Source organism: Austrofundulus limnaeus, unplaced genomic scaffold (assembly GCF_001266775.1).
Source record: "Austrofundulus limnaeus strain Quisiro unplaced genomic scaffold, Austrofundulus_limnaeus-1.0 Scaffold41, whole genome shotgun sequence".
NCBI lineage: Eukaryota > Metazoa > Chordata > Actinopteri > Cyprinodontiformes > Rivulidae > Austrofundulus > Austrofundulus limnaeus.
In genome coordinates this window covers 2,011,226-2,024,189 of record NW_013952443.1, presented here as the reverse complement: position 1 = coordinate 2,024,189, position 12,964 = coordinate 2,011,226, and the positions used below count along the sequence as shown (strand labels likewise).

The following is a 12,964-nucleotide window of genomic DNA, read 5'->3' as shown; positions in this document are numbered from 1 at the left end:
AGAGGAGCCAGTTGAGGTGGTTCATCTGGTTAGGATGCCTCCTGGACTCCTCTCTGGTGAGGTGTTCCAGGATCGTCCCACTGGGAGGAGGTCCAGAGAAGACCCAGGACACTCTGGAGGGACGATGTTTCTCAGCTGGCCTGGGAACACTTTGGGATTCCCCCAGATGAGCTGGCCCAAGTGGTTGGAGAGAGGGAAGTCTGGGTCTCTCTGCTTAGGCTGCTGCCCCGTGACCCGACCCCGGATAAGTGGAAGAAAACAGATGGACAGATGTGTGCAGAAACCCTGAATGAAAACCATGTTGGAGTTTGAGTTGTATGCTTCTTCTAAGCTGGTATTACGGCAGTTTGTGTAAAAATAATTTAAAAAAAATACTAGCAGTGAATTAAATATTTAATCCAGTTTCATTTACTTCTGATTTTTTTTGTATGGGCATGTGACAGTTGGCATCAAGTCACAAATTTTGCTTATAAACTTTCAACTTGAGGATAGTWATTGCTGTCATTAATCCGTGTTGCTCAATAAAAACAACACATTTTACATTTAATTTTATTCTATTACGTAGGAGACCTAATGAAATTACAAAGTGGAAAATTTAAGCRACTTGATTCCACTGCTGAGTGATGTCAGTTTCATTTATAAACACTGTAGATCAAAAAAACAGAAGGAGCTCTTACTTAATTTCTTCTTCTTTTTTTTTTTCCATGAAAGAAGTCAAATCCAGAAATRGATCATGATGACCTAAACCTCAGCCTGGATGGTGAGCTGTCCTGATAATAAATAAATAAAGGAATAAATCAAAATCTCATTTCTTAAAATCAACCTGGTTTTTAACAATTTAATATTTATTTTTAAAAACGATGCACAAGGGGAACAAACGGACTTATTTCCTATATTATTAAACAATATACAGTACATGTATAATTAGCATGTGATAAAACACAATAACGGTAACAATTCCTCTTTTCTTTTCTTTTTTTTTTTACACAGATGAAAACAGATTCACTGCTCAGTGTGAATCCTGGTTATCAGCCTAATTATACAAAGATAAACTGAATATAAAACTATAAATAAGACTCGTTTCTGGGCTCCACGTGGATTATTAGACACTAATGTATTTGAGATTTTACACAGATTTTTCTCCACCTCAAATGTAGGCAAGCACAATCCCCCAACATTGTTTCCACATGAAAAAAACAAACAAAAGAAATAAACAAAATTTGTGGATTTTTAGGGAAAATGTTTATCACAAAATAAAAAAAATGAGTGTTAAACTATTAAAGGATGAACACAAAAAGGCTGCACAACAAAATACTCAAAACTGGCTTTTAAATAATAGATTTGAACATTTATGTAACTGCTTACTGAAAGCAGTTAAATAGCACCATTCAACACCAAAAGCACCATTAACAAAAACATTGCAGCTAATCCCCGCAGAGACAAACACTCCCTTCCTCTCCTGACAATGAAACTGTTAAGAGTTCGACACGTGAGCTGCAGGAGACCATGACCGATCTGTAAAACCACTTAGGCAGCGTATCTAAATTCATTTTCTGTCGGATGGACAAATGGCGGAAATAAAGAACGAAAAGTGTCCAGACAGAACTGCTCGGTGRGATCTGGGTCACACAAAACCGGGTCAGACGAGATCTTTCCCAAATACATGCCGGTGACGGGCGGATGGTTCTTTTTACCTTCCTGTGTTTAAAATGAAAGAATGTGAATTCATATTTTTTTAAAAAAAAGGGAAAATATGTCAACGTTTACATCAGAGTTCATGGCTCGGTGAACTCAGCAGTGTCTGAGTGTTTTGTAACGACTGTATTAGTGTGCAAAAGTCTTAAATYATGGCTCGTTTCTTTAGGTTTTGTTTATAGTTATTTGAATATGTTTTCAGGCTTTCCGAAGGTCTTCCAGTATATATTTTTAAATCTTTTCACTTATTTTAAGTTTACTTGATCGTTTTAAGACTTCTTTTTGTTTTTTTCAGTCTGTCAAATTAATTTTGCTTCAGTTCTTTAGCTGAATCCATGATAAATACTATTTTAGTGTCAAAAAAGTGATTCTCAATTTATCATTAGTTGGAAAAATATGGTATACTGCATACATAAATACATTGCTGATGGCCTTAATTTTTTTAAAACATGCCTTTCAGCTGTAAATATATATATTTTTTAGACCTGAAAGTTTTTTTTTTCGTCAATTTTCCTCTTTTTTAAGCACAATATTTTGTTGATGTCAGCTACTATTGTACATAAACTGGGAAAGCTTTAAATAAAACTTCAGGGAAAAATCAAAAAATAAAAGTTGACCAAACCAATAGATAAGAAGTCTGAGTGCTTGGGAAAAAAAACTGTTTAAACTTTAGAGGTAGCTGTAATTATTTGCGCAACATTTTACGTCTAACGCTCATTAAAAATATGAAGAAGTCTTTAACCAAAAGAGCAAAATTCATTGATTTTTAGACACAAATTCCCATATTTACTTGATATTTGCCTTYTGTACATAAAACAAAAAGAGTTGACCCTGTTGCATTCACACATGAACAGATAAAAAGGTTTATGTCGATATTATTACCTGTATGTTTAAAATTAGGTATAATTTTGGAAAAGTTTATAGTGGATTTTGTCTTACAGAGGTCTAAAAGAACCAAGAATACATCTGTTGAAATAAACCTAGTGTTAAAAAATCTCCCAAAATGTGTGTTTTTCTGGTAGAACTGACTCTCTGAGCTCTGGATTTCTACTCAAAAGCAGCGATATTTGCACCTTTGAACATTTGATTAAAAAAAAAAAAAAACAACCGGGAAGTCCAGAGAGATCTTCAGATGAACACACCAAGTTATTTTCAAAAACCTTAAGCTGCAACAGTCTGCAACCGCACACCGCCTGGAATGCAAAAATAACCTGACATAATATTGTCCTACTATTAAAAGTCTCTTGTCATGATGCTGCAGAGGTGATGACCTGAAACCGTCTAAAGATGGCAAGAACACGGCGACGCCACTGATCAGTTGTTCATGAAGAGAACAAAACAAACCCCTTAACTTAAAAACAAAACAAGTTTTCTGATTGTGCAAAATAACTTCTGCTCGTTCGACCGAATAAAGACTCGATGAATTCAACGATATGCGACAGAGGAAAGAACACAAAACAGTGTAATGAAGAAAACACTATAAGGAAGCACGTTTCATTTTACAACCTATTCTTTTCGTGGACAAATAAACTATWTCTCCATTTAAAAGTGAAACATTTAGAGCAGAACAATTATTACCTGCTAACATAGAGATCAGAGATAAAACTTTAGGCCACTTTAAGCGGAGCTTAACGTACGACTCTTGTGGCCAAAGTGACACATCATAGCACCAAAATATAACAGAGTGAAGGCTTTAGAGAGAAGAGAGAGAAAAGGTTCGTCCTGACAGACGACAGAGGAAAGTCACTCCCTCCTCCTCTGTGCCTCGCCACGCTTCAGAAACTCCTCCTCCAGTGAATGTTTTAAACTCAGACCAAGCTGCGTGCGCCTGGAGMTTTCAGACCTGGATCCTTCATGGAGGGATTTAAAAAAAAAGCATCCCTCTGGTCCGGTTACAGAACGGCGTCACCGTAAGCGTAAGGTCCCAAACTGGTCTGAMAGAGGCTCGGTGTGAGGGTCCCGGGGGCTTCCTGTGGTTGTGACCCGGGCGTGGAAGCTGTGAGTTTCACGGCGTCAGTGTCCCTGGCACGTCTTGCAGCACATTTGTCTGAAATATAGCCGGTTGCAGAACTTGAACTTGAGCACTAGGGGGCAGTAGGCCACAGTCTTCACATCTTTACACTCTGCAGGGAGGAAAAATAAAAAGCAKTACAGCTGAGTCTTCCTCAGTGCAAACTAACAACTGACTTTAATTTGTTTAGCCTTAAYGCATCTCGCTCTTTTTTAAGCAATGACTGGTTTCTGCRGCTTATCTGTAGTCAGGACRTAGAGGCAACAGGCCCAGACACCCCTCCCCCCAGTGACACTCTCCAGTTCCAACTGGGGGCAATCCCAGGTCAAGGAAGATACATAATCCCTCYGCAAGTTCTGGGTCTGCCCCGGGGGCCTCCTCCGAGTGAGACATGCCCAGAGACCCTCGAAAGGGAGGCCTCTAGGATGCATCCTAACCAGATGAAGCACCTCCACTGACTCCTTCGGAAGCAAAGGAGAAGCGGCTCCATTCTGAGCTCCTCCTGGAGGAGGGAGCTCTTTGATCCTAACTTCATTGTGGCTACAGGTGAGGACTGAACAGACAGTGGTGGGCACAGCTGTGCCCACCACTGTCTGTTCAGTCCTCACCTGTAGCTAGGTGATCCGTACCTTCAGCTCATTTGCACATGAGCTAAAAGAAATCCTTCTGGATTACAGGTTAATGCGCTCGATTTAGGAAAAAACACTGGAAATTATTTCCATATTTAATTATAGAGGTGTGCTAAATTAAATTCTGTAGATGGTTTTATTATCCTATACATCCTGATGTTAATAAAATATAGATTTACAATGTTTACAAATTTATTTCTATCAAATTGCGGACTTAAACGGACCTGTTTTTCTTGACAATGTTATAATTCATCTCATCTGTGTTTTATTTTATTTTTTTCCCTGGAACAAAAATCCACATCTGTTGCAAACAGTGCCTTTTCTATGAARCACGACAGTTGACGAAAGACTGAAATCAAATCTATTCTGTCATCAAGCGGTCTAGTGAAACGCTACATGCTAAATCAAAACAAAGCCCTCCCGCCAGTTTCTTTTAGCTCATGCACAAATGAGCTGAGGGTACGGATTGTGCTTCTGGAACAGATCGAGCAGTGATGTGGCTAACGATAACAAGATAAACAAATAAAACAAATGGCAGAAACTCATGCTAATCTGCTAATGTATTAGGCTACGTTCACACTGCAGGTCTTAATGCTCAGTTCCGATTTTTTGAAAAAATCCGATCTTTTTGTGTGAACGTTCACATTACATTTTAAATGTGACCTGCATCAGACCCCTGTGTGAACGCTCCACAGCACTGATGTGACACGCATGCGCAGTAAAAGACGTGACGTCTCATCAGCCGGCTTGTTTGTTTACAGAGCTAGCATGGATGCTACATTTTGCGCATCGAATCAGAAGTTGTTGTTTAATCAGAGCCGATTAAATAATTATCTGACCTGCTTCTTTAGTTCAGTGTTTATATCTGAAGCTGCCTCTGACCGGGATGCTCCAGTAAACGACGAATCTACGAGCTGGAAAAAAGTATCGACCAAGTATCGAACTTTAGGATCGATACTCTCCCCGACCCAGGCTGGACTTCGTTATTATCATACTATCTACGTGGAAAATGAAAAGTAAAAAGATGAAGCAACTGGACTTGTGTTTTGGAGCTGTAAACACATGGAGCTGCAGATTTAAACAGCGAGACTTGAGGTTAGTGTCTTATCGATCCTTCACCCCCTCCTCCTGATGAAAAAGTCAGATGAATGAGACATGAGCGTTCACACTGCAGTCACTTTGAAAACATCAGATATATATCCGATTTAAAACCACATACTGAAACGGCCTGGGTCGGATTTGAAAAAATCGGATTTGTCGCGTTCAGACTGTCATAAAAAAATCGGATATGGGTCAGATGGGTCAAAAAAATCGGATTTGGGTCGGATTTGCCTGCAGTGTGAACGTAGCCTTAGAGTCCACTCCACTCTGGAAGTCCAAATTCAAGGGCTGCATCCTTSGAAGGACGAATTTGTCGGCCGCTTACATCAAAGCGTCGCGCCAAGTGCTGTCCCAATTCAAAGACTCTTCGAACAGCAGCCCACAAACGYGTCCTTTCCGCTGGATCCCTCTTGGCTAAGCCTATCTCAAAATGTATTGCGAGCTGACCGGCGATTTTTTATTTATATTTTGCTTGTTTTGGCAGATGGAGCAAGAGAAATTGATACAGTTTTTAAAAAAAATCTGGCGGTATAAAATAGAAAGTTTTTTTTTGTCACTTCAGTGGAAAACGAAACCAAATATTATTAGTTTATTTATTTCTTCATCATCAGTGACTTTTTTTAAGTGAGAAGATAAGAAAGAAAATAAGAAAAGTGACAAGAGCTGAAACTACAAATGTATGAAATATACTCAATAAGACCACAAGACACCCCCCCAACATCCATAAAATTGAAAGTTTAAAGCGGTTGTGTTGTTAATGCTTTTTTTCACTTGCAKAGATGTGTTTTTTTAATATTACACAGCAAAAACAGGAGTGTTAAAATTTCAGTGTTAAACTTCTGGGTGTTGTTTTAACCCTTTCTGAGTACAGTCACACACAGTGTTGGTGTTAATTCACAGTGTTGATTTCTTCAGTGTTGTCTCAACACTGGACAGTGTTAAATAAGCTCCGCCCACAGTTAAGTTTTATATTACACTTAACAGTGTTGCTATATGACACCATTCAGTGTTGAAAGAAGTTTWCAGAAAAGCCCCGCCCTCTTCCACCTCACGTCAGACAGACCAGCATTTACCCAGCATTCCTTGCTGAGAAATCTTGCAGAAATTATGTTTTTGCCTGTTTATGACTATTAAAGACATTCATTAGAGTAAAAATTAGTTGTTCTGGTTAGTTTTCTTGTTCAGTTTGATCAAGTTGTTCAACTTTAAGTTTATGTTATTGGACAGAAATCGACACCATGAGTGAGAGGTATGTCCTGGTGTGTGAAGGGTGACTCCATTATACTTTTATATAACTACTAAGTAGTGTTACAAAGAGTTGATATTAACTGTGAGTGTTAAATTTGCACTCTCAATTTGATGGTGTATTGACACCTTGTAGTATCTTTTAACCTTTATAACACCACAATTTCCTTTGATAATAATAATATACCGGTGACACTTTTAGCACTATATTTTAACACTGTTGAAATGTTAATATGACACCCTGTATTGTTGAATATTTAGCACTGGTTGGTGTTAAATTAACAAAAAAATGAGTGTTAAAATTTAACACTTTCACAAATGTTATTTTAACACCAGTGAGCGTGGACACATATAGACACTTTGTTGGTGTTAAAATTAACACTGGCATTTTTGCTGTGTATTCTGGTCAGAAATCAAACAAGCTTATATGGTTAAATTACAGCGGATTCCTTAGTTCAAGTATTGCCTTTAAACTAATTTTGTTATTTTCTAATATTAATAAGACTAATTTAATGATATTTTGCTCATTTAGACCTATTTTTGCTTCTGTTTAGCAGGTACGGGCGGGAATAGAGATGAAGGCTAAGCCGTCCATATTCACTGCCAATTTAGGACCCGGCCCACATTGACCGGGTCATTTGAAGGACACAGCCCCTGAATTTGGACCCAGACCTTGTGTGAGGAAGAACATTGTACTGCCTCAGGACTCAGGTTTAGTCTTTGAATACGCTCCCCTCCACCGCCCGGTTCCCTCTCTATACCCCTGCCGAAGACCTTTCAGTCACGTTGTCAGATTTACAGTCAATAAATAAAACATCAATACAGATTTAAAACAAAACCTAACTGCATAATGTGACAAAAAATTTGTTCCGCTGTTAGCGGCTGAGTGGAACTGTGCCCTCCACTGCAGACAGACCAGTAAATCTGGTAAGTCCTCCAGATCCACCAAACACGTGGACTGGAGAGTCAAACTCCTGCGACTTACAGCCAGTGAGTCATTGCAAAAATAAGAGCGGAAGGCAAGCTTCACCGCAGAGGTTGACGTGGAACAAAAACCACACAATTCAACTTCCCTTAACAAAAAAAAAAAGGCAAAATAATTAAAAATTAAACTGCAAGATAGCGGAGATTACCAGGGTGGGAATTTGACCTCTGACCTTCAGGGTTGTTCGTGTTGATGGGCAGACTGAGGTCACATTTGCTCTTGCACTGCTGCATGGCTGCGGGCCGATGATGTTCCAGACACTCGGTGGACGGCTGGCCGTTGTGGGACAGACACTGCACCGAGCGCATCTCCTGCCCCAGACCGCACTTGGCAGAACACTGAAAATAAAAGATAAATACATTTTACGTTCAATTATAATTACTACATGCAGACCTGGGTAAAGATGAAAACTTAAATAATCATACAGGTATTTCTGAAGGTAAGAAAGACTTTATTTTAGCACCCGTAAAGCCTAAATATTACAATTTGTTTAGGCTCTTTAAAAACCAGAGTGTAGAGATGATGAAGTGAAGTGATTTTGCGCATGTTGATGAAACACCAACTTCCTGAAGTCTGAACAAGTTCTTAGACAGCTCATCATTTCTTGTAACTTCCTAATTTCCCTAAGAAATGCAAAAGCTTAGCATTTCTTTAAAAAAACAAAACGTATATCCCCCACCAACTTATCTTACACTGGGATCATCTGATGATGAGACATGCTGGAGGTGCAGTCTAATGCCATGTAAGGAGACGTGTTATAAAACACTCAGCTGCAACTGCATCAAATATTAGCTTTGTAAAATGGACAAAGTTATAGACATTTTGTATTTTTTTTAAGTCAGTTGAGTTTTTCAGCCATCTTGAAACACGTTGACTCTAAAACGGAATCAGCTGTAGCAGGGCCGGCCCGTGGCACAGGCAGTTTAGGCAAACGCTAAGGGCGCCGTCCGTCTAGGGGGCGTTACAAATGGGGGGACAAAAAGTAGAAAAGTGTCATATGATGCAGTCAAGATTAACTTGTGATGCTCAGTGTGTAAATAGAAAACAAAATAAGAATAATGGAAGATCTCAGATAAAGTTCAGGTTAAAGTCGGTTTTCAGTGTTCTACTTTCATAAAATACTGATTTCATGTTGCTTTTTTAATCCCAAGTATTTAGTAAAATGCTCTTCAAATGGCTGGAAAATGCAGAGTTTTAAATAGGTCTTTTATAAAAAAAAAATTTCAGGGCGCGTACACCCCCAATCCCCCCTAGAACTGCTTCACTCCACAGCTGCTTTTTAATATGAACAGGTGTTCCTCATTGCTGTCATATCTTCTGGTATTCTCATATGAATTACATAGTTAACTATTTTAATTGAATTGGTTTTTGAAGATAAAAAGTAATATCAAAGCTAAAATCTATTTAACTTTTATGTGAATGTGGGTAAATTGGCAGTGAGTTTTAGAAAATTGCACCACCTGAARTTTTGCCTAGAGCACCAAATTGGCTAGAGCCAGCCCTGAACTGTAGCTGTTTATATACAGATGTACATACAATGATACGTTTAGCAGAAACATCACCATCCGCCTTTGCCTTTTGGTGCCAGGTGTTAAATGCCAGAAMCTCTTTTTATACAAATTGCTCATAAATTGAAAGGTGAGAATGTAAACAACTTATAACTGAAAAAATCTTGAGGGTCGACAACTATGAAGACTATTATCAGTAATTCTGCATCTCGTGATGATTTAGTCAGGAAAAATATGTGCAAACAGTAATATTTGCACAGTTTGTCAGATCTAAATGCAGAGAATAAAAGGCTAAAAAGTGCTCTGAGTCTTACTTCTCCCCAGGGACCCATCACCCACTGAGGGGGAGGGCAGCGCTGCAGGTTACAGCGCACCCTGGAAGTGGGCCGGCCATGTTTGGAGCACTTYGAGTCTGGCAAAGTGTCGCCGCTCTCCCCGCTCCGACACAGCACCACGCGGTGCCTGTAGCCGGGACCACAGCTGGGCGTGCACTGCAGACAGAGAAAAAAATATAATAACAAAAAAAAAAAAGAGAAAAAGGGAAAAAGTCAGGCAGGAAGGAAGGGAGATGGAGGAGTTGGGAGGGTGCAGCAGCAGGGTCAGTGAGGTCATGACTATGCAAAAAAGAAAAATCTTAATCTACTCAGCAGAGGGCCACAGCTGTACAGGAAGTAAAGCGAGGAGCACGCTGAGTTTCTGTGAAACAACTTGACATACTTCCTCTCATGCGTGTAACATTGTTATATTACACAAAACTTTAAAGTGTTTAAATTTCACTGAATCCAGAACAGARTTTAACCCCAGAAACAAAAGTAGCAGTCAACAAAGAGCACTTTATAAAACTTTTAGAAATATCACAAAGCTGACTGAGTGAAACTTTATTCTGACTCTTCAAAGGACAAATCCAACTTGTGCTGAGAGCTGAAGAGCTAAAACTGTTAAAGCAAAACGAGTCGAATGAAGGCTTAAATGAACGAAACAAGCTAAAAATTAAAGTCAGCAGGAAAAGTATGTGGAAGCTAAAATAAGTAACTGAAGTTATCAAAACAGATACCAAATTTAAAATGATCRAAACATGTGCTAAAATTAGTTTAATAAATGCCAAAACTAAAATTAGCTAAACAAATACTAACCCTGAAATCAGTATAACCRTATGTAAAATTAGCAAAACTGTAGCTAAATGATAAAAAGTGCAGGTTAGTAACTAAAAGATAAATGAATAAGAATTGTAGCTAATGCTAAAAGTAGCCAAATGACTGCTAAAAGCTAAACAGTAGCTAAAAAAAAGCAAAAAATGGCATATCTAATGCTTAAAAAATGAAAAAGAAAAAATTGCATAAGCTAAAAGCTAAAAAGTGCAGATTGGTAACAAAAGACAAATGAATAAGAATGGTAGCTAAATGCTATAAGTAGTTAAATGATAGCTAAAAGCTAAACTGTAGTTAAATGCTAAAAGTGGCAAAAAGTAGCTAAAATACAAAAATATCATGAGCTAATTGCTTAAAAAACGCTAACATGCATAAACTATCTTGAGCTAAATGCTAAAAAGTGAAGATTGGTAACTAAAAACTAAATGAATAAGAATGGTAGCTAAAAGCTAAAAGTAGCTTATTAATGGCTAAAAGCTAAATTGTAGCTAAATGCTAAAAGTAGCGAAACAGTAGCTAAAAAGCAAAAAAATAGCATAGGAAGAATATAGCAAGTTTGCTGAAGCAGATTTTAAGGAGAAAAATGTTTAAAAAATTGTTTTGAATATATTTATATAGAAAATAATTTAAGAAAGGTTAAACAGTGTGAAAAGTATAGGTATAAAAACTTAAAGCTATAGCACACTTTTCCCAAACAAGCTAAGCACTTCTAACATATGATATCAAGCTGATAAATGTATAAACAGGCAAAATAACGCAAGTGAAAAAGTAGTTTGCTAAAAATGTTGAGAATAAACTAAASCAGAAAACAATAGTTTGAATGCTGAATTCAGTCAATTTTTATTTATAACAGTATGTMTTTAATAGTAAAACAAATTGCATGTCTGCTGTTGTGTAATTTAAGACTGACGTACTGTTGCTTTCTTCTGCTGCGTGTTTTTGGTTCARCTCAAACAGAAACTGTTGCATCATTCAAGTGGCATCAAGTACAAACCAAATATTAAATCAAACTGCAACGTGCTGATTTAATAAACACAGAGATCAATGCAAATCACATGAACAATAAGAAACATGTCTGTACCTCGGACCAGTCCAAAGCCAGCCATTCAGGGGGGCAGCTGTGGTTGCTGCAGGGCTCAGTGAAGGACGGGCGAGAAGCGGTGCAGGCCGAGTCGTCCAGGACTTTCTCCTCYGTCACGGAGATCCTTCTTTTACATAACACCTCCCGGGTCCGCAGACCGCCGTTACAGCTGCGGCTGCACTCCGACCACTCTCCGCTCCACCAGCTAGAAACAGCAAAACATAACAAAAAAAAAAGTTACATAAAAACAGGTTGAGCAGACAGATTGTAGAAGCTTGTCTTTTAGCAGCACTCACACGGGGGAGCAAGGCTCAGTGTTGCAGGATCTTCTTTTCTCCTTGGGCTTGTTCTTCTTGTCACAGAAGTGGTTGTAGACGACAGTCAGATCCACCTGACTCTTACAGACCACTTGCTGGCTCTGCACACCTGGACAGCAAGAGAAACTATAAATAAATGTCAAATATTGCCTCTCTGAGCTCATTAATTCAACACTGATCATGGTTCCCAAAAGTAAAATCTATGAAGTCAAGTCAACCTCATTTGTCAAACATATTTAAAACTGTTGTTCTCTAAAGTGCTTCACATATTATGAATAATAAAAAGTCAAAAGAGATCACAAGAACAATAAAAACAAATATAATAAACCATAAAAACAAATCATAGAAGTGGAAACGTCAACTCTCATGCTGAATTAATTGCTTTTGAAACTGTATTTTAAGATGAGATTTAAAAAACACCAAGAGTTGAAGCCTGTCTGATGTGAAGGGACAGCTGGTTCCACAGTTTAGGAGCCACAACTGAAAGAGTCTTATCAATAAAACTTTAAAATCAATTCTAAAATGAGCAGGGAGCCGGTGAAGAGAAGCCAGGACTGGGGAGATATGATCTTGCTTTTTTGTKTGTGTTAAAAGACAAYGTTYTGAACTAACTGCAGTCGTGAATAGCCGGTCTGGCTAACACCAACATACAGAGTTTAACTGTATGTGGTGGATCTAGGATTTTTCTGAATAAGGGGCCATCAATAGGTCACAATATTCATAGTGGGGTCAAGTATTTGTTCAACATCTTTGCACACAAATCCCTGGTTTTGGTTAGGTGTATACGTTTAACCAGTCACACATGTGCAAACACTTGTAATGTAATTAAAAATAGGCTGCACCATAAATTCCCTTTATCAATTTTATATGCATTTTTTCAATACATAGATAAAATACTATCAAACACACAGCATGTGAGAAAATCCAGCCATTGTTTATCAGTTGAAAGAGTTTTCCTTTTTGTTCAACCTTTAAGAAGAAAAGAAGACTTCTGTAAGATTCATGCAGGAGTTTCCTATTTGACTCATTAGCGCCACTAGTGTTCACACATGGAACTGCATCCACCACCATTGCTCTCAGATGAGCAGAGGAGTGACAGAACTGGTGCACTTCAGGAGGCCAATCAGATTTCAGCTAGGGCCAATGCCTCTGTGGCCCCTTCCCCTAGAACCACAATAATCCAACTGAGATGTAATAAAAGCATGGATCACACATTCAAAGTTTCTGCATTGTAAAAAAAAAGA

General features: G+C 38.3%; 1 protein-coding gene across 5 annotated transcripts in view; it reads right to left on the bottom strand.

The window, feature by feature from the left end:
- Positions 1-818: 818 nt before the first annotated feature.
- The window catches only part of adamts10 (ADAM metallopeptidase with thrombospondin type 1 motif, 10), a 70,385-nt gene continuing 58,239 nt past the window's right edge, over positions 819-12,964 (bottom strand). For 4 of the 5 annotated variants that reach the window (XM_014007357.1, XM_014007358.1, XM_014007359.1 and 1 more), the window contains 5 exons: positions 11,700-11,829; positions 11,404-11,608; positions 9,489-9,665; positions 7,815-8,004; positions 819-3,818 (listed from right to left, as the gene is read on the bottom strand). In XM_014007357.1, coding sequence (XP_013862811.1) covers positions 3,709-3,818; positions 7,815-8,004; positions 9,489-9,665; positions 11,404-11,608; positions 11,700-11,829 — 812 coding nt within the window. In that variant the 3' untranslated portion in view covers positions 819-3,708. The remainder of the gene's footprint in view (positions 3,819-7,814; positions 8,005-9,488; positions 9,666-11,403; positions 11,609-11,699; positions 11,830-12,964) is intronic. The other variant, XM_014007360.1, reaches the window with a different exon arrangement.